Genomic DNA, 27,407 nt, shown 5'->3' with positions numbered 1-27,407 from the left:
CCGTTATTATTATTCATTAAAACTAGTAATAATGAATAATAATAATCTATTATAGTATCTGTAAAGTATCACAAGAATACTAACTACATAAGCATGGAGAATTCTAATATTAGGTTTAGAGGAAATCAGACAAGAATGTAATTTAGGGAACAGCATTTTGTAGATGCCAATTATACACATACACACACACAAATACACCTTATATACACATTATATATGTATATGTATTTTTTTTAGCAAAATATAATTACAGATTGTAGTAATGGCAAATAGAGCTAGAAAGTTAAGTGTAGGTGCCCAAAGGCTTCATTGAGATGAAATTTTGTTTTCTAATAGGTATAATGTATATTGAAACTATAACAGGTATCAATATTAATTTTTTAAACAAAGTTGGGTACCAAAAATGAAAATTTCTTTGTGATATAATCTCTAAGAGCATGCTTGGATATTTGTGATAACCCACATTTAAAATACTACACAACAATGCACGTTTGCATCACCCCTTTATTTCATAACCAGAAACAATACAGTTCCATAGGGTAAATCATCAATAAATAATGGTTGTTTAATCATTAAACATAAAGCCCCACCACTCTTTGGCATCTGACAGTATTTTATTTCTTGTCAAACTAATGACTATATAGATATATAGTTTATCTTGGAGATTATTTCCTTAATGCAGTTAAGTTTTAAAAGGTGCAATTTACTTGAAAATGTACAAAAGCTGAAAATGTTTCCAGCAAAACAACTCTGATCAAATCAGCAGGATGTAGGCAAACTATTCCAAGGCTCTTTACTGTAGCTTACTACAGCGGAGGTATAATAAAAATGAGTGGAAAACATTCCTGGTATTTTATAGCCATGCTTAACTCCAGAGCTTGCTGGTTAATCTGGCTAATGAATTGCACCAGGAATGACCAATTCATCAATTAAAAGATGTCCCTATTTTATAAACAAGGTTCCTAACCCTGAAATCATTCACCAGCTTTCCAAAATAAAATGTTAAATGCTGCCAGAAATGCCACTTCAGTGATAAATTGCACCTTTAAGAGACTGACCCACCCACCCGCCAAAAAAAAAGGAAAAAAAGAAATAGGAACTTTTACAAAAAGGTTAAGTTACATACATTTTCAAAATATATTCAAGCCCAGTTTGAATAGTATTCATTATTAATGTTTGGACATTATTTTTTCAGCCACAAATTGAACCAGTGCATTTGACATAAATTGTTAGCTAATCCAGGATTAACCCATTAAGACTGCAGAAGCATTTTATGCCTTCAAACTAATCTTGGAAGCTAGGTTTTCAATAAAAATGTTCTGTGCTATGCACAGCTAAAACTGAAATGATTTAATGCCATGCTGAAAGATATAACTTCAATATTAATTTAAATATTCATTAATAGAAATTATGACTTCATTTCTAAAAGTTTCACTCATTGAAGATTCAGATGCAGTCAGTATTGTAACTATAATCCACAATCAAAAACACAAACAAAAATCAAACCAAATCCTGTACCTCATGATGTTTCAGGTGAATTTCAATTCAGAATTTGGATGTAAAAAGAACTATTCAACTTATGAATCTCATACCGTAAACTTCCTGAAGAAGTCTACCCTCATAAATGGTAAAAATAAATATTTCATATCTCAAATTTAATTTTATTAAGATATACTTTAAAGAAATATTTTACAACAGTAGGGAAGATCAATAAATTTCCAAGAGGAAATTTTTAAAAATTGTTCAATAACATTATTGAAGCAAGTGAACAAAGATTTTCTTGTTCATCAGAAATGTTATTTTTTTCCAGTGCAAAATCAGTTATAAAACATTTAAACTGAATTTTTAAAAATAAAAAGTGGTCCAATACAGCAATATTCAGGTTCTCAATTTCAAAAACATATCATTACCATACATATATATATATATCTATATATCATAGTAAAATACAGAAAGAAATTAAGAAGCAATTGAGTACTTATCTGATATAAATTTCCAGTATGTCATACCAAGTTAGCAACAACTGGGCAGATCCCATCTCGAAGCTGCATGTCAAATCATCATAAAGACTTTATATTTATCTATTGAAGTCTGTTTTTGCTACCTAAATAGTTATCCGAAGTAATGCCTACCAATTAAAGTCACTCTGATTTTCCTGGAGATCATTTGTTCTAGAATAACTTTCCCCCCAAATAACTGGAATTTTGCTTCCATATTCAAAATTTTATTCAAACTTTGTTGTTGTAGTTGTTCCAAGAACACTTAGCTGATTAACCTCCTCTGATGCTGGAGATTCATTTCTACAGTACAAGAGTGGATTTTTGCAGCCAAGTGAAACCAACCCAGGACTGGCTTACACTCCCCTAAGGGCAATTCATGTGTTGTTCCTAGCAAACATACGGTCCCCTCGGAGGGTCAGATGTTGAAGCTGATACTGCAGTACTTCAGTGTCAGCAGGTTCCTTGATGTTCATTTTATCTAGATTGAGGTAGTCCAGTGATTTTGAATGAGCCCTTTTACCTTTGAGAAGACAGAGAGGTAAAGGGCCATGGAGAGCTTTGTAAGGTTCATAAGGTAAAGCCTTAGTGCACTTATCTCCTGAGCTGGGCATTCGTCTTCGCCTCCTTCCATTAACAGCAGGGATTTCATATGGCTGGTAGTACCTACTTCTGGTTTTGTATAAACGAGATGAACGTGCAAGTCCTGTTTCAAGCTGTTTGGAACGCAAGGTGGGCAGGGACTCCCCCTTATTCTCTTCACCTCCTGAGCACTTTTGGGCTAACTTTAAGAGCTCTTCACCAGTTGTGAAGCCAACCAAGTAGTTAGAATCCATATGAAGGATCTGATAACCTGACACGGTCCGTCTCATTGGTGAGCAGGGAGTGCTAGAGCACCGAGGCTTTTCTGTCTCAGCTTTTCCGGGGGAACTCATCTCTGACACAGGTAAAGGAAGGGTAGATAGGGTAGTTCTGGAGTCTCCATTAATGTCTACTTCCATTTTAAGTGCCAGCCTGCACACCCCTATAAATAAAACAGACACAGAAAAATAGAGCATATGAAATTTTTAGCTAAGCTGGATCATTTTGGGAGGCTTAGGAAGCCTGAAATAACACTTGACAGAAACACAGTCAATATTCCTCTGACAGATTTCATCTTTCATTTCGTAAAACATTTCTGAGCAGCTATAAAGTTACTACTACATTTCTGCCTTCAAGTACTTATCAGTCAAGTGAAAATAAGGTCTGAAGTGCTTCCAAAATATTTAGTTCTGAAGCACAACAAAGAAGAGAATATGTCTCTTTACTGATTCACAGAAAGTAGAGTTCTTAGTGCATGCAGCATTCAATATCCTGTAAATTACTACTAATAATAGCTAACATTTATCTAGAACTTACTACTACTAATAATAGCTAACTTTATATAAAACTATGCATTAAACACTATGCCAAATTCTTTATAATTATTATCCATTTGGTCCTTACAACCCGTGGGAAGTAGGCGCTATTATTATTCTCATTTTACAGATGAGGATATTAAGGCAAACGTGTGAAATGATTTGTTCAGGATCACACAGCTTGTTAAGTGTCTGGGGTTGAATTTGAACTCAGGTCTTCCTCCCTCCAGGCCTGGTGCTCTATTTACTGCAACACCTAACTGCCCCAAATTAAAATGTAACCAAGCAAAACCTCAGAAAGGTATCAAACTGTATTCCTCGAAAACAGAATTTTAAATTCTCAGGGACCTATTTTTTTTTTAATTGCCTTGTCTTAACATCACAGTCATTTCTGGAGGGAAAAACCTCTCCATCCCTTCAGATTAAAACCTCTTTTTTTAAACAAAATTAAATAGTCATACATAAACAAAATTACCACATCTGACCAGGTATACAACATCCTGCCCCAAAAGCGCCCCTCTTATCTCTGTCATGAGGAGAAAGCAATGTTGTTTCACTATGTTCTCCAGAATCATCACTGGTTTTTCAATTACTTAGAATTCAGCTTTCTTTTTATGCATCTGTTTAAAATATAGATCCAGCTATTGACATCAACGATCATTTCCAGTTATTTATTTGGCAAGAAAAACCCATCCATGTTCAAAAAGGATCAGAGGCAGGTAATTTCTAATTGTGCTTATAAAGAGAAAAATAATTACCACCTCTTTAAATCTTTAAATTTAATTCTGCAACACTTAACCCTTTTCCAAATCACAGACACACATAAATCTACAAAGATCCTTTTTCCATATCCTCAATGAGTTATGAAAATAAAATCAAGGGGGTTATTTTTACTTTTATGTTTTAATATTATGTTAAAGTATTTATTGTACACCTATTTGCAAGGAATTGACACACACTACACATAATAAATGTGTTCTTGAAAAGCTGAAGTTCACGTAGAAGATGATACTTGAGTTACTTACATCCAAGTGGAAATAAAAACGGAGGGGATTCCAGGCAAGTGGGACGGGCAGTGAAATGCACAGAAATCAGAAAGGAAGGGTCTTGTGTGAGAGACGGAGAGAAAACCAATTTGCTTGGTTCAGAAAGGCCTGGAGGGGAAGTAATATATAATGTCCCCAGAAAGACAGGCTGGGGTCAGGTTTTACAGACCTTTAAAAGATCAACAGGGGAATTTATATTTTATCCTAGAGGAACTGGATGAGCAGGGAAACCACAGGATCAGATCTGAGCTTAAGAAAAATTTATTAAACAGCAGTCTGCAGGATGGACTGAAACAATGAGATACTTGAGGCACGGTGACCAATGAGGGGACTAGTTAGAAACTAAAACTATAGCTTTGTGAGTGGAGAGGAAAAAGTCAGATGTGAGAAATGAAAAAAATACATAAATTAAGAGAAATATAAAGAAAATACAAATGAAAAGAAATTAAGCAAATGTAAAAATGGCAAGATTTGGCAACTTTGACTGGATATGTGGGGGTAAGGGAAAGAAGCTCAGGATACTGCTGAGATTACAAATTTGAGATTCCAGTGAGACTCCAGTACTTTCAACAGAAATAGGGAGGCTTCAAAGAGAGGAACATTTAGAGAGAAGGATAATGAGTTTTAGGTTTAGACATGTTGAGTTCGAGATGGAACTTGAAATGGCTAATAAGCAACCAGTGATATGGGACTGAAGCTCAGAAGGGAAACTGGGACTTGGAGATAGAAAGACAGAACTGGGAGTCATCTGCAGAGAGATTATAGTTAAACTCACCATGGCTGATGAGATCACCAAGGGAAAGGCTAGAGAGAGAAGCAGGTTCAGTACAAACCTCAGTGAACACTCACCATTTGAAATGGCATATGAACGAGCCAGCAAATGGGGCTTACAAGGAGCAATCAGACAAGGAGAAGAACCAGAAGAGAGTTTATCACACACAAAAAAACAGAAAGAAAGAATATCCAGGAGAAGGCTGGCCACAGTGTGAAAGGCAACAGACAAATGGAGAAGGAAGCATTAAGACTGAGAAGAGATGATGTGGTTTGGCAATTAAGAGATCAATAGTAACTTTGGAGAGAGTCCCTACAGTTGAGTAACAAGGCCAAAAGCCAGAATGCAAAAGGTTGAGAAGTGAGAGGAAAGGTAGTGAGGGAAGCAAGTGAAGGAGTTTTTCAAGGAGTTTGGCTGAGAAAGGGCAGAAAAGGCTAGGATGGTGGTTTAAGGGGATTATAGGGTCAAGGGAAGGTCTTTTAAGGAGGGAGAGACTTGAACTTGTTTGAAGGAGGTAGGGAAGAAACCAGTAGATAGGGAGAAGCTAAGTGAAAAGGAAAAGCATGATTGAAGATGAAATCTGCTAAAGATGAGAGGAAATAGGGATCAAATGCACTGCAGAGGGAGTAGCCTTGGCAAGAAGATCTACCTCTCTGTCAAAGATTGAGGGGAAGAGAGGATAGGGGGAGCCAATATCAAGAGACTCTGAATAAGAAAATGGGAGGAAAGAATCTCCAAATCCAATTCTCCCAAAGATAACAGATGGTTGTCAATTGCACCCTTTCTAACAATACATCACCTAATTCTATTTTTTTCACATATCAAATCAAATCCTATGGTAACATCAAACGACATAACTTCATTATCCATGAGTATTTTTCAAATGGAATTAAAGACTAACATTTACAGCTTTAAGTTTCTCTGATCCTCAGCATTTATCTATCCTTCCAGAATTCATAGGCTCATGGATTTAGGACTGAAAACACCTTAGAGAGCATTAAGCCCAACTAGATCTGCTACTTGCCTTTGTTAAATCACTTTACCTCTATGGGCCTCAGTTCCTTCATTTATAAAATTAGGGTGTCTTCCAAATTTATTCCTCTATCCATTATACTAAACTGCAGCAATTTGTGAAACTTGATTTGGGGGAACTGCTAAACAAATTATGGTATACAAATAAATATATTATGTCGAAAGAAATATGATAGATTCAGAGAAATCTAAGGATATCTGTGTGAAATAAGCAGAACCAGGAGAAAAATTTACACAATGATCACAACAAAGTAAAAGAAAACAACTCTAAAAGTCTTTGGAACTCTGTCTGATCAATGACAAGTCTTGACTGGTCTGATGATGAAAACTGATTTGATAAAGCAGGCTTCCCATCTCTTTGCAGAGGTGACAGACCTGAGGTTCACACTATGTGCTGATTTGTTTTCGCTTGGCCATACATATTTACTAAAGGGGGGGTGGACAAGTGATAATGATGTTCACAAAAGGAAAAAGGAAAAAATAGCATCAATGAAACAGTTTCTAAAAGAAATAGAAGGAAGATCAGAAGGAGACATAGCCAAGCAGTGAAGTTTTTTTTTTACTACCAAGTTAAACATAAAATATTCTTTAAAAAAACAAAGCACATAAAAGAAATTTAGTCTCATATACAATCGCTTTTTGTTCCTACTTATTGAAATGTCCATATCTGTTAAGTTAATAATAAAAAAGTATATTAAAAAAAGAAACTGATGCTCTCAGATATTCTTTTTTTTTTTTTGGCCTTTTGAAGGACAATTGGGGTTAAGTAACTTGCCCAAGATTACATGGCTAGTTTTTTGTGTGTGGGTGTTAAGTGTTTAAGGCCAGAACCGAATTCAGGTCCTCCTGACTCTGGAGCCAGTGCTTTACTCACTGCACCACCTAGCCGCCCCACTGTCAAATATTCTGAAAAATTTTTTTCACAAACTTTCCAAGTATTTTTCAATAACTTCCCAACTAATCTTTTTTCTTAAATATAAATGTCAAATACACTAAACTCCCATATCAATAATCCAAACTAAAAGGTATAAATAACCAGAATCCTTCTTTTTTGCACAATTTTTTTTTTTTACTTACAGGAAGAAAAGCAACAGATATCAGGTCAGTACAGATTCAAATCAATCTCCTGGTATTTTTATATCTATAACTCAATACAATTATAACTAGTATTTATAAAAATAGCTGAAGTTCAGGGCAAGATCTTCTACTGTCATCTGAACCAAAGATTTAAATAATGTCCTGAAGAGTTTTAGCATGTTTTATGATATACTGATTTTCTGAAAATTTATAATTCAGTTTTGTCATATAAGATAATTCTCAGTTACCCAGAATCTCAGTTAACTAGAACGCACCATTTCCCCACATTCTGAATAGAATCACATGAATTTGGTGCTCCTCAGTTTTAAAATATAAATTTTGTCATAATTTTGAAGGTATTGAAAGTATTATTATACTCATTTTATAGAGGAAGAAACAGGGAGGTCCAAGATCACACAATATATGATGTGCCTAGGCCTCAAATTCATGTCTTCTTACTCTAAATCTAGCATTACCACTGATGGTGTTTTTCTTAAAGCAGTATTCACCTGTTTCTAATGGCATTTTAATGGCATACCACTGATATGGCATGGATAATAAAATAATATGATAGTGCTTGCTTTCAAATGCTATAAACTTGAAGATGTCTGGTTCTACCGAACCCCATTAATTGTCACCAAGGTTTTAAGAACTAAAGACACAAGAAAAAGATGCTTCCCTTGTCCTCAGCCAGGGAAGAACTTTATTAAAATTTTACTTACTAAAGTGCAAATATATTAAAAGACCATAAATTCAGATCCTCCCCATTCAGAATTTTAAGATAATTTAGACAAGGAAAGAAATTATTTTTATCTTTGCATTTTCTATAAGGGAAAAAAGTTTTATAAACATTGTACAAAGACACAATAGTCACTAATTAGCGTAATTTTTTTAACTGCCCTGACCCATTTATGGGGAAAAGAAAATTCTAACTATAATTCTTTTTCTAGTCATTTAAGTAAATTCCTTGAAAGTTTTTACTTGGCAACATTTTTACAGCCTAAAATCTCTGTATATGACTGAATGCATTTAAACTCTATTTATTCTGCATATTTTTGTTAATTTCTATACACAGTCTATAATTTAACAGTACTGCTTGTGTCCCAACTAAAATCCTATCTTCTACAGGAACTCCTTCCAGATCCTGCTTATTCTAGTGCTTTCCCTCTGTTAATTATCTCCAATTTATCCTTTTTTTTAAAAGTAATGATATTAAGTGACTTGCCCAGGGACACAAAGCTAACAAGTGTCTAAGGCCCGATTTGAAAAACCTATCCTTTTTATAGCTTGTTTATACATAATTGTTTTCATGATGTATCTTCCATTAGAGTGTGAGCTCTTTGAGAGCAAAGACTGTATTTGTATTCCTAGAGTGTAGCACAGTGCCTAGCACATGGGAGACATTTAATTACTGGCAACTGAAAGAATGATATTTTGATTGCAAGGAAAAAACAAAAAATGTTAATAATGTGAATTTGAAAAAGAAGATAGTTAAAAAAAAAACACCTAAAAGTCCAAAATAAGTTAAGTTCAGGCCTGAATAAACTATACCCCAGGGTTCTCAAAAAGTTCACCAGTGTAAAAGATCATGGAGAATAGGAGAGGTGCCTCAGGACTAAAGAAAGAGGAATCCAGTTAAATAGATGGTGTGTGAGTATTTTCAAGGGAAATGATGACTGCTAAGAGGTAATATAATTTTATCAACAACAAACCAATCCAGACTAACCTAAATTCCCTTTTTTCACAGGTTTACTAAACAGATCGGGGGAATGCTGTAGACAATGTAAAATGTGTTTCTGAAATCTTAATATAAAATATCTCTTTTTATTAATACAAATAAGATGGAAAGGTACAGGCTATCTGGCCAATTAGGTAGATTCAGAACTGGTTAGAAGATCAGACCTAATGTCAGTCCAAAGGTTTCTCTAGTGGAGTGTCCCAGAAATCTGTAGTTGGCCCTGTGCTATTTATTTACTATTTTTATCAATGACCTGGATGAAAGCATAAATGGCATGCTTATCAAAACTGCAGATATCACAAAGCTAGGAGGAAAAGAGACAATGGGGATCCAAGAATACTTCATCTACAACATATTACTAAAGAAATGGCTACACCATTTTATGAATACTGTAAAACAAGTAAGTTGAAATTTAAAAGAGAAAAACATCTAAAGTCTAACACATTCAAAAAATCAGCCTTACAAGTACAAGACAGGGGAGGCATACCAAGACAACAGTTCCTATGAAAAAGATCTGGAAGTTTTAGTGAACAACAAGTGTAAAATGAGTCAACAGTGCAACATGATAGAAAAAAATCAGATGCAATTAGGCAACATGTAGCATGTCAGTGATGGGAAAGGTCATTGTAATACTCTATCTGCCTCAGACAGAAAACATATGCAGTGCTGGGTGCAACTGGATACCATGTTTCAGGAAGAACATCGATGTGCAACTAAGATAAGGTCTAAGGGAACTAAGACATGAGGAATAAAGATTATTTAATAGAAAAGAAGCCTCAGAGAGAACAACAGCTATCTTCAAGTACCCAAAAGTGTCACATGGAAGACGCCTTAAGTTTATCACACTTGGCACTAGAGCAACAATGGGCAGAAGTTGCAGAAAGAGGGATTCTGCTTTAATAAAGGGAATCTTCATAATGCTTAAAAACAAAACAGCTTGCTAGGAAAGTTGTGGCCCCCTACTCACCCCTACTCACAAGAAGTCTTTAAGTTAAGGCTGAATGACTGTTTTGTCAGAAATTATATAGAGGTTAGCACTGTTCAACTATGAAAGACATTCTGGGGCAGAGTCAAGATGGCGGAACAGAAGCAGGACCTCCCCACTGCTCCAGCTTCCACCTTCCCCAATCCATGTAAAAAGGAGACTCTAAACAAACTTTGGAGCTGCAGAACCCACAAAATGACACAGAGAAGCTAACCTCCCACTGAGGACAGCCCAGCAGGCCAGCAGCAAGAGGCCAGTGCAGCACTCTGGGAACTGAGCCCAACCCCACACCAAGGCTTTAGCCCCAGGGAGGGCCTGACCAGACGCTGGCCAAAGGGACTCCAGATCAGCAGCAGCTGTGGCCATTTCCAGATTTATCAACACATAGGTAGATGCCAAGGACAAAGTGAGAGGTCGGTGCAGTCTGGACTTTGGGACCCAGTAAGTGGGAGTGCATGGCTTTTGCCCCCGGGGTGAGAAGCCTCTGAGACCCTGCACAGCCAGACAGTGCCACCAGGAAGCTTCAGCTCCTGGCCTGTAGAGTGTAGGGGGACCAAGAGACCAGTCTGAGGGGTAAGTGCTCTTGCTTTAACCTGCTTGGATCTGGACTGCAGTCTAGGGTGGAGGTCCTGGGGTGCATGTCCAGCTTGTCAGAGCGTGTGGAGACCTCAGAGAGGGCACTCATCTAATACCTCTGGCAGCTGAGAAAACCCCAGCATTTGGGACGAAAACTCCCCTGTCTGGTGGCAGAGTCCTACTGTGGCAAAAAGCCCAGGGGTCAAGTGACTGAGGGGCAACATGACCAGGCAAAGGAAATAAAGCAGACAGAAGATTCCAACATCAGACTCCTATTTTGGGGACAAAAAGGAGCAAAGCATAGAACAGGAGGAAGACAGTGAAGTCAGAACTCCTGCACCAAAAGCTTCAAAGGAAAATATGAGCTGGTTACAGGCCATAGAGGACCTTAAGAAGCAGATAAGAGAAGTGGAGGAAAAATTGGGAAGAGAAATGAGAACAATGCAAGAAAATTACAAAATGAGAGTCAACAGTCTGACTGAGGAAAATACCACCTTAAAAAATAGACTAACTCAAATGGTAAAAGAGGCTCAAAAAGGCAATGAGGAGAAGAATGTCTTAAAAAGCTGAATTTACCAGATGGAAAAAGAATCTCAAAAGCTCAATGATGAAAATCATTGCTTCAGAATTAGATTGGAGGAAATGGAAGCTAATGACTTTATGAGAAATCAAGATGCTGTTAAACAGATCCAAACAAATGAAAGAATAGAAGGCAAGGTGAAGTATCTCATGGGGAAAACCACTGACCTGGAAAAGAGATCCAGGAGAGATAATTTAAAAATTATTGGACTACCTGAAAGCCATGACCAAAGTAAGAACCTAGAAATCATCCTCCAGGAAGTTCTCAAAGAAAACTGCCCTGATATTTTAGAACCAGAGGGCAAAAATGAGGTTGAAAGAATCCATCAATCACCTCCTGAAAAAGATCCTAAAAAGAAAACTCCTAGGAATATTATAGCTAGGTTCCAGAATTCCCAGATTAAGGAGAGAATATTACAAACAACCAGGAAGAAACAATTTGAATATTGTGGAAACACAATCAGGATAACCCAGGATCTGACAGCTTCTACACTGAGGGATCGAAGGGCTGGAATATGATATTCCGGAGGTCAAAGGTGGTAGGATTAAAACCAAGAGTCACCCACCCAGCAAAACTGAGTATCATGTTTCAGGGGAAAATATGGTCATTCAGTGGAATAGACGACTTTCAAACATTCTTTTTGAAAAAAAAAAAAACAGATTTGAATAGAAAACTTGACATTCAGATACAAGAAAGACATTCTGTGCAGGCTAATTCATCCCAGTTAATAAGTTTATATTGTAGAACAAGACTTTCCAAGCAAAGAAGGAAAGTTAGGAGACATGACTTACAGGGCATGGAATGACAGTTCTTATGTGACAGTGATTCTGAGTCCAATTGATTACGATACATTTTCTTCAAATTAAATCTAGTTTTAACTTTTTAAATTTCCTCAAATAACTTTTTAGGAACTGAGACTTACACATTAAACAAAAGCAAATTTTAACTCCACTAGACATTTTTCATACCCATAACCAAATCTAAAGTTGAATTATTTTATCATGTTATTTATATACTTGCATGTTTCAATATCCATTTTTTAAAGTCCTAAGTGGAACTGATAATCAAAATAAAATTTAAAATACAGTACTTTTTGAATAATGGATACTGTGTCAGATTATGTGAGAGATAATAAAGTATAAAGCAGTTTGTGCTTTCAAGGAAGTAAAAATCTAGTTGAGGAAACAAAACAAATACATGAGAAGTTAAATAAAAATAGAAAACTTAAATAACAGTTCACAGTAACAATAGATGTCACAAGGCAGTATACAATTAACGGCAAATTGAATGGTATAAACAATGAGTGTTTGGGAGTTCAGAGGAGGAAGAGATCATTTCAGGATGATGTGGGTGTTTATGGAGAAAAGCATGATGGAGGAGTAGATTTTAAGCCAGATCTTTAAGGATGGATAGAAGTCAACTAGGTGCTAAGTGGGGAGAGGACTTGAGACAAGTGCAATGCAAAAAGTACAGAAGCAGAAAAACACAAGCAATGTTAGTGGAGAAATGAGAAATGACTGAAATGTAGGTTTCATGTAGAAGAGTAAAAGAAAATTATATGGAAAAACTAAGCAGACACATGAATATGAAAAGCCTTGAATAGCAGTTTAAGGAATCTTAGACTTTTATCTTAATATCATGGGGAATCACTAAAGGTTATATGGAAAGGAGACCTGATAAAAGTCTTTTAAAGTCTGAAAAAGATGAACCTGGCAGCAATGTGCAGTCTGGATTAGAGGAAAAGACAATATAAACAGGGAACCCAGCTAAGAAGCTATTACAATCATCAAGGTATAAATCAATAGGGTACTCATGGTAGAGAACAGAAAAAAAAATTCTACAGGACGTGATAACTGGATTGAGAGAAGAGAGAAAAAGTCAAAGATGATGCTACTATTTTGAGTCAAGTACACCTAAGGACATTCAAATGGAAATACCCAACTGGCACTGACTTGGTTAAGCTCTCTCCAAAGGAAAAGAATAGATGATACACAATGGATCTGAGAAATGAAGCATGAAGTTGGAAATCTTGCACTTGCTTTCCTCCAATGGCTTCTCTTTAAGAAGGCTTCAGACCACTGCTCTTACTCTGGTGCAATATGGTGGGCAAGTGCCAACAGTTTTGGCTTCCACTCAGAATCAAGATGCCAATCACGTCATTAGGATCCTTTTATATCTTCTATACATACACTGCAAGTGGACAGTGAGTTCAGTCCCAAATCAAAGTGAAGAATTAAAGAGAATACTGGGCTAGATCATCTTTGGGAAATTCAGAGGTCCTTTAATGGCTCCAAACTTCTCCTTGATATGAATGCCCATCTTTTTAATATTAGTGCATTTCTGGTGATGGATGGTATGTGGCTACACTTTAGAGAATGCAACACATCTTGAAGAATTAGAAATGAATGCCACTATGAGGAAAAACTACAGCGTACCAAATTAGTAAGCAGGCTTTAACAATTACCAAGTAGAGAATGCTAAAGAAGAACTCCACGGTAAAGGATGTTATCAAAAAATATGTGATTGAAAACAAAAATTAGCTTGCCAAAAAATAAAGAATAGTGATCGATGGACAGAACTGTCTATATGTACATTAAGGCCATTCTTAATGAGGATATCAGTAAGGAAAGGGCAGGCTTTTGCAAATATTATTTTATAAGAGTCCACACCTTTATCATCACACAATCAACTACAAGATATAGAAAATATAAGATTCTACTGTGCCTATTATTTGTTAACTATTAAAAAAACATTTGAGCAAAATATCACCTTTAGAGTTCCTCTTCCAACAAGGATTATGCATTCATCATGTATATGTGGCTCCCTATTACTTGCAAAATATCCCTCAAATCTAACCTCTTCTTTCTACTCACCCAGCCAACACCTTAGCCTAGCAGGCCCTCATCAGCTCTTGGCTTGATTATCCCAATGATCTCCAAATTGTTTTCTCCCTCTCAAATCTCTCAGCACTCCAATCCATCCTCCACCCTGCTGCCAAAGTGATTTTTTTTCTAAAATGGAGAATTGACTTTGTGACTCACCCTACTCAATAAACTCATTTTATTAGCTTTTAAAGCCCTGCCTAACCTAGGCGGAACCTATCTTTAGAGCTTCACAGGGCATGACTTCCCTCCAGCACCCTGAATGCAATACAACCAAATTTCACTCTGTTCCTCATACACATGCCTTTGCATTAGCCATTAACCATGACTAGAAAAATCCCTTCCTTACCTCTACTTCAGAGCATTCCTTTCTTTTCTCTAGATGAAGCTCAAGAGTCACTTTCTACAGGAAGACTTTTCTGGTCCCCCAAGTGCCCTTCCTCTTTATATTCATTCTGTATATACTCAGATATGCCCTTGTTGTCTTGCCCATTTGAATGGAAAGTCCTTGGAGTATGAAAATTTGCTCTAATAGTCTGGTGATCTGGTTGTTCACAAAACAGAAAACAGATGGGGGGTTGGGTGCGAGAGGAAATACCTTTATCAATAAGTAATAAGCATGCTCTTTCCTATTAAGAAATAATTGATTTCTTTTGTGTGATGTTTTTGGATGCTCACCATGTCAAGAGCCTTACAATTCTTTTCTCAAAGAATGTATTCATAATGTATAGGCATAAAGCTTCTTTGTAATTTTAGTGACTCCTCTGGTATGCCACCCCTGCCCATCCATACCTTCAGGTTGAGTTCCCCAGGCAACAACTACCCCAGGTTCAAAGTATTTTATGGGTCCACATTCCTAAAACTACAGCTCATGAGTTCCCAATGGTAAGTTTACATTTACTCCAGTCAGACAGGGGATACAATTAATTCAAAGCAAAGTCACGTAAAGAAATGCCATTATAAAAACAGTGAAGACAAAGCATTTCTTCAGAAGCCCTGGGTGTACTCTCCCTCAATTACATGTAAAAATAAATAGTATTCCTATTCAGCAATAACAAAATCAAGAAGTAAATCCTAGAAAGGAAAGGAAAATTTCATTTAAAATAACAACATGCATGGGAGTCAATCTACCAACAGAAGATAAAACTCAAACAAATACAATTTTAAGACATTCGTTAAAGAAATAATGACTTTAATTATAGGAATAGTCACTGAATATGACTGGGTTACAGCAATATAAAAAAAATGATGATGCTATCTAAATTAATTTACATAGTTGATACAATACCAAACTACCAAAGGGAAACTTTGTAGAGTTAGACAAAAGAATAACAAAATTTACTAGAAAGAACAAAAGCCGGGGTGGATAGGTGGCACAGTGAATAAGAGCACCAGCCCTGGAGTCAGGAAGACTTGTGTTCAAATCCAGCCCCAGATACTTAACATTAACCATGTAACCTTGGGCAAGTCACTTAACCCCAACTGCCTTGCCCTCCCCCCCTCCAAAAAGCAAAAAAAAAGGAACAAAAGGTCCATGATCTCAAGAAAAATGATGACAAAAAAAGTATGAATGAAGGGGACCAACTAGACCTCAAATTATATTATATTCATCATCAAAAGCATTAGGTACTGATTGAAAAAGAGAAAAGTAGATCAACAGAATAGAATAAGGAAGAATCATAAAAGCAATAAAACTGAATAACCCAGTGTTCAACAAACCTAAGAACTTAGAATAATTCTCTACTTGAATAAGAAATGCTAGAAAAACCAGAAAGCAGTTTATCAGAAATTAGATTTAGATCAATATTTTACATAATATTCGACAATAATCACAAAATATATCAGCCAACTGAATATAAAAGGTTACACCACTAAAAAATTAGAAGAGAACCAGAATAGGTACCTTTCACGGCAGCGGTTAAGGGGAAAATTCTTAACCAAAAAAGGCACAGTGAATATCAGAAAAGATAGAATATATCATTTTATTTTACATGAAATTTAAAAGTTCTTATAGCTAAGATAAAAAGGCAAAGCAACTAACTGGGGAGAAAAAAAATCTTTGTACCAAGTATCTCTGAGATCCAATATATAGACACAAATACTGTAAGATCAAGAGATTCTCTATTTCATAAATTGCCAAAGAACAAGTTCTCAAAAAATCACAAAGCATTAACAATCAAATGAAAGACTGCTCCAAATCACTAATAATGAAAGAAATGCAAACCAAAACAATTCAGACCAAGCATATAGCAAAGTAGCAACGATGACAACGCACATGCGGGAGACACTTCAGAAAAACAACCACACTAATGTAATACTTGGTGAGGCTATGAGTTGTCCCAACTCTTCTGGAAAGTAATCTGGAATAATGCTAAGAAATTAGCAAAAATGTCCATGCCTTTTAACACAAAGATCCCACAGCTAGGCACCAACCTCAAAGTGGTCAAAGCAAGAAAAGAAAGGTCTACTAACATATTTATGGCCACACTATTTAAGATGGAAAGGAATTGGGAATCTAATGCAAACTGGTAGTTACAGACTTATTTTACCAGAAGTGACACAATTACCAAGTCCTACTTTGATGCTTCTTCATGGTATGGAGATGACTCTGGGTTCGAGCTCTGCCAGGAGAGCATAAGCTATGAGAGATTCTACCCTGCCAGAAAGGCTTTGAGTATGGTCCAAGAGACAGACCAAGTCTATTTCCAAGGACCAACTTAGCTAACTAAAGAAAGGTACATCCCCAGTACACTGGACGCATCATAATGAATTTTTTTTTTTGGTCATAGCAACCCATGAAACAAAGAAAAACTTTATATGACCCTCAATCCTGCACGACCCCAGTCCACTTCAGGAATGAAAAAAGGGGCAGAAGGTGTTAAGAATCACACAGTTTTCAGACCAAACTTGAATTTAAAGTACCTGCATTTTGAATGTGGGATCCTTGTCCACTAACCAATGGGTAGACATGTTGGTTGAGGGAGTTAAATTGTGTCAATTTTGTCAATCTATAGCAATTCTCACCACATATGTAAGAAGAAGATAAAAGGAAATTGCAATTAAATGGAAAGGTGATCTTGAATTGGAAAAGAGCTGCTAGAATGGATTTTATCATATACCCAAAAGTAACCAAAAAAACCCCAACATATCAGGGAGATACTTGGTCATCACATATTGTAGTAAGAAAGAAAGGTAAGTGCAAAAAATTCCCCAAAACCCCACAGCAGACCACCATAAAAATAACAGCAGCTTAAGCTGAAGCAACATCCACTGAGACTTGGGAACTGATGCAAAGGTGAGGAAAAAGGAAGAATGGGAAGAAATATATAGGAAAGCATGATTCAAGAAAAAGAGATGCCAAAGTTCTGCAGATTACACAGAAGACTGACACCCATCATGAATATTTTGTTCAAAAAAAAGAACTGACATGCTGGAAATGTTGAGACCCAAATAACACTGAAAAAAAAAACAAAGTAGGTTATATTTTAACAGACAAGAAAAGACTTGTTATTGGTGTGGGAGTTATCCTAGGGGTACTAGTTTCTGCATAGTCAGACAACTGACTTATCAGAACTAACTTAAAAAGTAGTGAAATACAAAGAATAACAATAAAAGATGCGATACATAAAACTTAACCCTGAACTATTTAAACAAGTAACTGAGGGGCGGCCAGGTAGCACAGCGAGTAAGAGCACTGGCTCCAGTGTTGAGAAGACCTGGAGATCGAATCCCGGGCTCAGACACTTAGCACCCACCCAGAAACACCTGGCCGTGTAACCTTGAGCAAGTTACTTTACCCCAATTGCTTAGGGGCGGCCAGGTGGCTCAGCGAGTAAGAGCACCGCCTCCAGTGTCGGGACGACCAGGATCAAATCTGGGCTCAGATACTCAGCACCACACCCAGAAATAATAACTGGCCATGTAACCTTGAGCAAGTTACTTAACCCCGATTGCTTAAAAAAAAAAAATAAAAAAAAAACAAGTAACTGAAATTCAAAAATGGGAAATGGACAATAGAATGAAATGACATCAACAATGACTATAACAATTTTAACCAGAAATTTAGCCAATGTAAATAAATTGCCACAACAGAGATACCAAAAAAGCTCAGAAAGAACATTAGTCAGCAAATATCAGACATACTTGCCAAAATGAGAGAGATGACTGCCAATGGCAACACCAGGTTACAATATAAACTCATTTGTATAATCTTACAGAAGAAGAATAATGAATATTTATTTATAAGCAGAATCATTTTTCAAGGCAGAAAGAAGCAAAGGAAAATAAAAGTAAAGAAGTCCTGCCAAGATATCGAACTGAGCAAAGTCATCCAAAGGGTGCTTAAGGATGAAACTATATGGAGAGCAACAAATAAGAAAAATAGAAAAGATTTGTAAAAATCATAACTGCTTTCTCCATCAAGAACAGTAAAACTACTACACTGGAATCCTAATAACCCAATACCCACTATGCTTATAGAGGAAGAAGAACTAGCACAAAAGAGAGTCGAGACAGGAAAAGCAGTCAGACTACGGGACTGATACACAAGGCATATGAAGAAGAGTGAGATATCTGAAGAAGGGAAAAAAAATCTCAGACCTTATACAGAGAAAAGACGGCCAATGGAATATTAAAAACTACCAGTGTATAAGCCTACAAGCCCATCTAGGAAAAATCTTTACATGAATCATTTGTATCAGTTGATGTAAGGTATCAATAAGGAATAAGTTGGCTTTCAAAAACAGGGTTCAACAATAGACCACAACTTCCCCATCTCACAATTACCTGAAAAATAATCATTCAAGATTCCTTGAAAGAAATAACAAAAATTGCCCCTTTCAACAACCTTTGTATCATAAACATCAGGAAGAGATGATTTGCAATTATGATGGAGAACAGTTCAGGGTCCAAGCTAAAGAGGAATTCCCTTTTGATGGTGAGGTCTTCCGGATGATTCAGTTTGTGGATAACACTGTGCTAATTATATCAAACTGCAGAACACTGCCTGGCCTCCTAGAAGAAATCTTTAATCCATCAAGGACATCATCCACAAAGGAAAAACCAAGTAGATGAGAAATGTTTACTTCCCCAATCACAACATGCATTTGAATGTACGACCACAAAGAACATATTCACTAGTATGTATACCTGGAAAATACAATAAAATTATGTAACAAGATAGTACAAGAGTCAGGACACTGAAAAGGTCCTTTAATTATCCTAGTTTCCCATGAAAGCACGTATATGCAAAAGTTTTATTTCTGCATGATTTTAGACAGAAAAAAAGTTTCGTGTTGAAACAAGGAATATGTGTCTATTTCTTTAGACTTTTTTGTTGTATGTACAAAAATGGCTCATTAAGGGGAGGGCTAGGTGGTGCAGTAAATAGAGCACTGGCCCTGGACTCAGGAGGACCTGAGTTCAAATCCAGCCTCAGACATTTAACACAAAAAAACTAGCCATGTGACCTTGGACAAGTCACTTAACCCCAATTGCCTTCCAAAAAAAAAAAAAAGGCTCATTCCTAGGCCTGATCTGATCTGTGTCCATCTCCATGGTTTTGACACAGTCATGACTTCATCAATCTAAAAGTCCTCCTACCATAACATACCACCAGCCTTGGGCCTGGACTGATAAGGAAGATCCTTTGGTAGACCCACATTCAATGATAGCTAACTTTGATCTCTGACACCAGGAGCCACAGGAGATTCCCTCCTATGTATAAGATCAAAGCTTCACCTTCAGACTATTGGCTACTGTGAATTTCAAAGACATGAGAACCCAACTACTAAGCAGACCAATAGGGATCAATAAGAGGCCCTAAGCCAGAGACACCTGGAAGCGCTCTAAGTCTCTTCACAGCAATGTTCCTGACCATTTGAGACCAGGACAATTTTAATGCACCCTAAAATTTCATCCCAGTAAATATGGCTTTAGATACTTAACAAGTATTTTTGAGTTTACATGTGGCAGCTAGATAGTACAGTGGATAATTTATAGTCAGGATGACCTGAAATTCAAATCTTGCCAGATACTTACTAGCAATCAATCTCAGTTTCTTCATCTGTAAAATGGGGATTATATTAACATCCACCTCACATGAGATATATATTTAAAGATTTTTGCAAAACTTAAAATTCTACATAAATACTAGTTATTATTGCTATTATCATTATTTAGCTTTCTTGTATGGACATTAACTTACTAAAAAAAATCACCTAATTATAAAATATCTGCTGCTAAGAAGATAAGGAAGATTAATAATAAGCTCTACTTGTAGATCTTACCTCAAAGACTTGCCTAAAGCTTTAACCACAATATTTTGAGAGTTATTAAAAAATGGGGACACTTTAAAGTACCACCAGGATCTATGGATAGAAAAAGCACTACACATCTCATTAATACAAATCAAATAAAGATCAAAACTCAAATCAGTGATAAGACAAAGAAAGAACTCCTCATCCTTTTTTCCAAGCCCTAAATTCTGCTGTCATTTTTACATGTAATCATTCTTGAAGAATTTAATAAATTAGGCTTATAAGAGCATAGCCCTGACTACCATCACCTCATCTCACCCCCACAAAACAGGAGAGAGAAAGAATATACAAAGTGGAAAAGTGAATTTCATATTTTTTTTTGCCTTTTGGAGGGCAGTTGGGGTTAAGTAACTTGCTGTAATAGTAACTGAATTTAAAGATTCCCCTGTATTGGCTTGGTTTTTGGTTTGATTGTGTTAAAACCCAGAGCTTGTGAATACCACTTGTGGGATGGACTTGTTGACATGAAAAGAGAGGGCTGAACTGGGAGGAGCTGGTGACATAAATTTGGAGAGACACAAGAGAGAGGCAGAAGAACTTTTTGGAAGCAGCATCTTGGAGGCAGAGAGAGAATGAGAGGATTGCTGAGGGCCACTTTGAATTGTCCAGGACTTTTGAGAGCTGCCACCCAGAGCTGCCAAGGACTGAGGAGACATGGCTGTTATGATGTTGTTTTGCCAGATTTGTCCACTGGTGAAAGACGGTCCTGTTGTTGCAGAAGTTCTGAAACCTGGCTGTTGGTTTAGAGCTACTGAGACTGTTCTGCAGACAGAGAGTGAATACTGTCCACTGGTGAAGGACAGTGCTGTTGTTGCAGAGGTCTTGGAACCTTGCTGTTGGTTCAGAAGCCCTAAAGAAGGATTTTCTTGTTGTGTGTTTACAGAAATCCTGGAAGGGGGTTTTGCTAATGTTTTCAGGGGTCCTAGGACTGTTCTGCAGACAGAGAATGAATTAATGAAGAGACTGGCAATGTATCTTGTGGCCTTGCTAAGCTTTGTCTCCCCAGGAACAAAGATTGCTGAGAACTTGCCTTGTGTCAAGATGAAGAAAAGACTTCCATTTGGGTATTAAGTGCTGTGCTTAAACTTGTTGTAACTCTGGGGTAGATTCAGTTGTGATCCAGGGGTGGGGAACTTTTGACCTTTTTGTGTTCTATGATTGAACAAATGAATGTACTTTACTTATGATTGGAAACTAATCTCCATTTGAGAAGAGGACTAAATGATTGTACAGCCTAGGGGTGGAGTAGTACTTAGAAGAGGGTCTTTGGGATTGATTAAATGAATGTAATGTCCAGGGGTGGAGTAGTACTTGGAGATCATGAAATTACACTTGGTAAATGCTGTGTTTTGAATCATGCTTTATTTTGATTCTATCTATTCTTAATTTGTCACTGAATAAAATGGAGAGCACCTATGCTGGTATTTTGAAACTTGGGAAGTTGCCTTTGCTTGGCATTACACTTGCCCAAGGTTACAAGGTGAGTTTGTGTGTGTGTGTGTGTGTGTGTGTGTGTGTGTGTGTGTGTGAGGCCGGAACTGAACTAGGGTCCTCCTGACTCTGGGGACAGCACTTTACTCACTGCACCACCTAGCCGCCCTAGTGAATTTGATTTTTCAATAGTACTTAATATAGTTTCATCCAAAGAAGTAACTTCATGCCTGATTCCATATTTAAATAAAAAGTCAAAGAGTAGGAACAGTGGGGGTCATTTAAGCTACAAAAAAGTAGAAAATATCAATAAAATTGTATTTTTACTAAGTAAAATCATTTTTAAAATTTAAAGTAAGTCCCTCTCCCCACTGCATTCCTGACTTTCTCTATCAGGACCAAGAAACTGCTTTATTCTGGAAGCTCACTCCAGTCCTAGAGTTCACACATTGGAACTACCCTCCACATAATATACAGTGTGTGTGTGTGGGTGTGTGTGTGTGTGTGTGTGTGTGTGTGTGTGTGTGTGTGTGTACTAAATGGCTGTCTGATGAAGCCTTCCAAATAACTGAGAAAAGAAGGAAAGTGAAAGGCAAAGGAAAAATGGAAACATATATCCAACTGAATGCAGAATTCCAGATAATAGCAAGGACAGATAAGGTTTTCTTAAATGAGCAAAGCAAAGAAATATAAGACAATAATAGGATGAGAAGAAACAAGAAATCTCTTCAAGAAAACTAAGAGATATCAAAGGAACCTCCATTTAAGGAAAGCATCCCAGGGGCCAAGCAAGTCTCATTTCTCTCCAGACTTGACTTTGGACTTTTTCTAAGATGCCCCTGGCACCAGGTACCTCCTCTGGTCACCACTCTTCCCAACATTTCAATTTCCTTTTATGTGTTTCCTTCCCCCATTAGGAGGCAAACACCTCAAGGGCAGAATTTATCTGCTTATATGTATATCTCCAGAGCTTAGCACAGGGCCTGGGACATAATAAGCCCTTTATAAAGGTTTGTTGATGGTTGCTGACAGAGTGTACAAATAAACATCCAGATTATGGCAGCTCTACTCAATTGTTCCAAGTATAGCAAATATAAATTGTAAAACCTCATCTGTTATGCCCAGCACAATCAAGAGGCAATGATCAGGATGCGCGTGGAATGTGGACAGCTCAATATACAGTCACAGACGCTATGTATGTGAAACATACAACAAAGCTTTGAAAATACACCCAGCATGAAAACTCTTCCTGCTTCAACCAGATCTAAAAATCATCAATATGTTTTATACCTGTTTCAAGATGCTTTTGACAGGAACAAAAAGCTCCCTTTTCCCATCATACAGGTTCATGAATTTACCCTCAGAAATTTTTTAAAATTGTTTCATGTGCTTGGCTATATTCTTCTGCTTTTGCCCCCAAAAGTAAAAATATATCTCAAGAAGGCAGAAAATAAAAGAGCATGGCACAGGTTTATGCTGACTTATAGCCCTAAATGCCATATTCAAGAAAAACAGAGAACAGGTCATTAAGATGTCATGGAAAGTCCTTTAAAATAAAATTATTTCATATTTTACATAATTTCATATGTATAATGGTTGTTATTATTTCTTCCCTTCCTAAAGGGCTGGAGAGAGGCAGGAGGGAGGGAGAATTCAAAACTTAAAATTAAAATAAAAAAAAATAAATCTATTAAAAGGAAGCACCAAGCTTAGAATCAGTTGAATGTTCAGGCCCCAAGGGTCTCAGGGGTGAATGGTCAGGCTGGAAAGAGCTTTAAGGGATAATCAAACCCAGAGAAAGTGAAGTGATTTATTCAAGGTCACCTAGCTGGTTAGTGGTAGAAACAGAAATAGAATTCAGGTTTGTTTACTCCTAAGCATCTAAGTGGCACAGTGGATAGAGTGCCATGTCTGGAGTCAGGAAGACTCATCTTCCTGAGTTCAAATCTGGCCTCATACATTTACTAGCTGTGCGACCCTGGGAAAGTCACTTAACCCTGTTTGCTTCAGTTTCCTCATCTATAAAGTGAGCTAGAGATGGAAAAGGCAAACCACTCTAGTATCTTTGCTAAGAAAACCCCAAAATGTGGTCACAAAGAGTTGGACACAATTGGAAATGACCAAACAATTGCTAGCTCAACATCACAATGCCCCTTTGGTACACTGTTCTTAAGACAGCAATTAAAATCTGATCCCTTAAGAGCAGAAACATTTTTTATTTTAAGCATTTATGGAAATGTTTCTAAAAACGTATCACATATCTCCCTTCCTTCTTAAACAGAGCATAATGTACAAGCTAACCTTCTACCAACTTGATGTCATCCTTAGAATAACAATTCCAATACTGTCTCAAATACAATGTTTTCATGGCTAAAATGCATAAAGGTATTATGCTTTCTCAGTTTATCTGTTTATTCTCACCTCTGCTGCCAGCTTGCCTAGTTTCTAACAATCAACCAACAAGCATTTAGTAAACATCTACTTTATAACAAGCAGCATCATGCTAGAAGATAGATGCTGAAGATGGATAAAGACAAGAATATGAAACAATCCCTATTCTTGAGGACCTTATATCCTAACAGAGGAGGTACAGAAGTACATAGAGAGTAAATAACAAGATAATTAGGGAGGGATGGCACTAGCAGCTGGGGATGTCAGGACTCTTGTAGAAGGTTGTGCGTGAGCTCTATCTTAAAGAAAGTTAAAGCTTCTTTGAGGGAGGTGAGGAGATGCCTTCCAAGCATGAAGGATGATCTATGCAAAGGAATGGAGATGAGAGATGGAGTGACCCATGAGGAACATGGGAGAGAAGGCAAGTCTGGCCACACAGTAGAGTGAAGAATGGAGATGAATAGAAACAAGCTGAGCCCAGGTTGTAAAAGGCTTAAAAACCATAAGAAGTTCATGACTAAAGGCATTTGTACAATGGAAAAACACTGAATTTGGAGACATAAGACTTATGTTTGAATTTTGGTTGCAACTATCTCTGTAACTTTCAGCAAGAATCTCTCTGACAAAGTTTCTCAAACAAGTGACTGTACTAGATGAGTGACCACTAAGGTAGCTCCAATTTGAAATCTATGACCCTATAATCCTATTTGATCTCAGAGGCAACTGAGAGCCACTGAAATTTATGGAATAGGGGAGTGACATAGTCAGATATGCACCACAGAAAAAATTATTTGGCAGCAGTAGCACAAAGGGTGAATAAGAGTGGTGAGAGCCTTGTGACAGGGACACCAATGAGGACGCCATTGCAATGGCAAGGCATGAAATGATGAGAAGTAGCATGTGAGACGTGCTATGCAGATAGAAACAGCAAGATCTGGGGGGAGGAGTTAAGGATAACATTGACTTATGAACCAGGTAGGATGGAAGAATGGTGACCAAAAGACAGAAATAAGGCAGTTGGGAAGAAGATAGCGTTTGGGGGAAAAGATAAGTTCCATTTCACACTTTTAGAGTTTGTGATGTTTCCAGGACATTCCATGTGAAATGTCTAGTACACAGCTGTTACTGTGGTGCCAGGGTTAAGCAGAGAGATCAGGACTGTATACATAAATCTTAGGAAGACGTGTGCAGAGAGATCAAACCAGATCACCAAGAGAAAGGGAGTATAGAGAGATTCACAGGCTCAGAGATTTAGAGCTGGAAAGGACCTTACAAATCATCAAGTCCAACCCCCTCATTTAAAAAAATTTTTAATTTATGGAATAAAACAAGCATTTCCATAATGATAAACAATAAAACAAGCATTTCCATTGTGATAAAAAAAAGATTGCATATGAAACTGTTACGTATAACTTGCTATTCCTCTTAAATATATAATAAAGTTATCATATAATTTTTTTCCTTTTCTCCCTTCCCCACCCCAGAGATGGCTACTATTAGACACAAATAGGGGTGTGTATGTGTGTGTTTATGCATGCATGTGTAAAATTATTCTATGTATACTTCTATTTATCAGTTCTTTCTCTGGATGCTGAGACCCTCCTTTTCTTCATATGCCCTTTATAGTTAATATGGGTATTTATAATGTTCAAAATGACTTATTCACTCAAAGTTATTCTTAAAATAATATTGCTGTTACTGTATATAATGCTCTCTTGGTTCTGCTTATTTCACTCTCCATTATTTCATGTAAGTATTTCCATGTTTTTCTAAGATCATTGAGCTCATCATTTCTTATAGCACAATAGTATTCCATCACAATCATACACTACAATTTGTTCAGCCATTCTCCAATTGCTGGGCATCCCTTCAAATTCTAGTTCTTTGCCACCACAAAGAGAGTTGCTGTAAACATTTTAGAACCTATGCTCTTTTCCTTTTTCCCTAATCATCTTTGGAAACAGATCTAGTAGTGGTACTGCTTAGTCAAAGGGTATAAGGCAGCTTAATAACTCTTCGGCCTTAATTCCAGACTGCTCTCCCAAATAGTTGGATCAGTTCACAATTCCACCAACAATGAATCAGTGTCCCAATTTTTCCACATCCCCCTCCAACATTTGTCCCTTTCTCCTTAAATCATTTTAGCCAATCTGCTAAGTGTAAAATGATATCTCAAAGTTGTTTTAATTTTCACTTCTCTAATCAATAATGATTTAGAGCATTTTTTCATATGATTAAAAATTGTTTTGATTTCTTCATCAGAAAACTGCCTGTTCATACCCTTTCACCATTTATCGATTGGGGAATGACTTGTATTCTTATAGATTTGACAAAGTTCTTTATATATTTAAGATATGAGGTCTTTTTTTCTGAGAAACTGTTATAAATTTTTCCCCCAATAATGTTTTCCTTCTGATCTTGTATCATAATTGCTACCTCTGCCTTTTTTTGCATCAGCTGAAGCATAATAAATTCTATTCCAACCCTCCATTTTAACTCTGTATATATTTCTCATTCTTAATTGTTTCTTGTAAACATGTTGGATTCTGATTTTTAATCCATTCTGCTATCCCTTTCTGTTTTATGGGTGAGTTTATCCTATTCTCATTCAATGTAATTATAATAATAGTAATTATAATTACTATTTGTGAATTTCCCTCCATCTTATTTTTACTCACTATTTTCCTTCTCAGTCTCTCTTTGTCCTATCCCCATTACCTTATTTTCTCCCCTTACTCTCCTATGTCTTATTTAATCCACCCTAAAAGTCCCTCCCTTATGTTCTCCCCACCCTCCTATATCTTAATCTATACACCCTTCTACAAGTTCCTTGTTGCCCAGTTTTTTCACCTCCCTACAAGTTCAGAAGACTTCTCTACCCCTCCGGATGTACACATTATTTCTTCTTCAACCCAGATAAGAATGAGAATCACCCCATCACACACAACTCAGCCCCAACCTTTCATTCAAACTACCTTGGTTAGTAATGACAGTTTTAAGAATACTGATAATATTTTCATATGTGTATATAAAATAAGTAAACAGTTTGACCTTAATGAGTGCCTTATAATTAATTAGTCTTTAAGGTCTTCCTTATATTTTACAAATGAAGAAAATTAATCTAAGAGAAGGATTTGCCCAAGTTCCCCACACAGTACCTTAACTACTCAGGTCTTCCTGACCCTA

The 27,407-nt window shown here is 36.8% G+C and overlaps 1 protein-coding gene across 1 annotated transcript in view; it reads right to left on the bottom strand.

Annotated features, from left to right (window-relative positions):
- Nucleotides 1–486: 486 nt before the first annotated feature.
- MACIR (macrophage immunometabolism regulator) overlaps nucleotides 487–27,407 on the bottom strand; it is a 42,837-nt gene continuing 15,916 nt past the window's right edge. Inside the window, exon 3 of the mRNA XM_069088120.1 lies at nucleotides 487–3,021. Within this exon, the coding sequence (XP_068944221.1) occupies nucleotides 2,375–2,998 (624 nt within the window). The 5' untranslated portion in view covers nucleotides 2,999–3,021 and the 3' untranslated portion in view covers nucleotides 487–2,374. The remainder of the gene's footprint in view (nucleotides 3,022–27,407) is intronic.

Source organism: Petaurus breviceps, unplaced genomic scaffold (assembly GCF_028583685.1).
Source record: "Petaurus breviceps papuanus isolate PSGF00001 unplaced genomic scaffold, PetGlider_PUasm1.0 184, whole genome shotgun sequence".
NCBI classification, from domain to species: domain Eukaryota; kingdom Metazoa; phylum Chordata; class Mammalia; order Diprotodontia; family Petauridae; genus Petaurus; species Petaurus breviceps.
The sequence above is the reverse complement of the archived record's forward strand: the minus strand, read 5'-3'. Positions and strand labels throughout refer to the sequence as shown.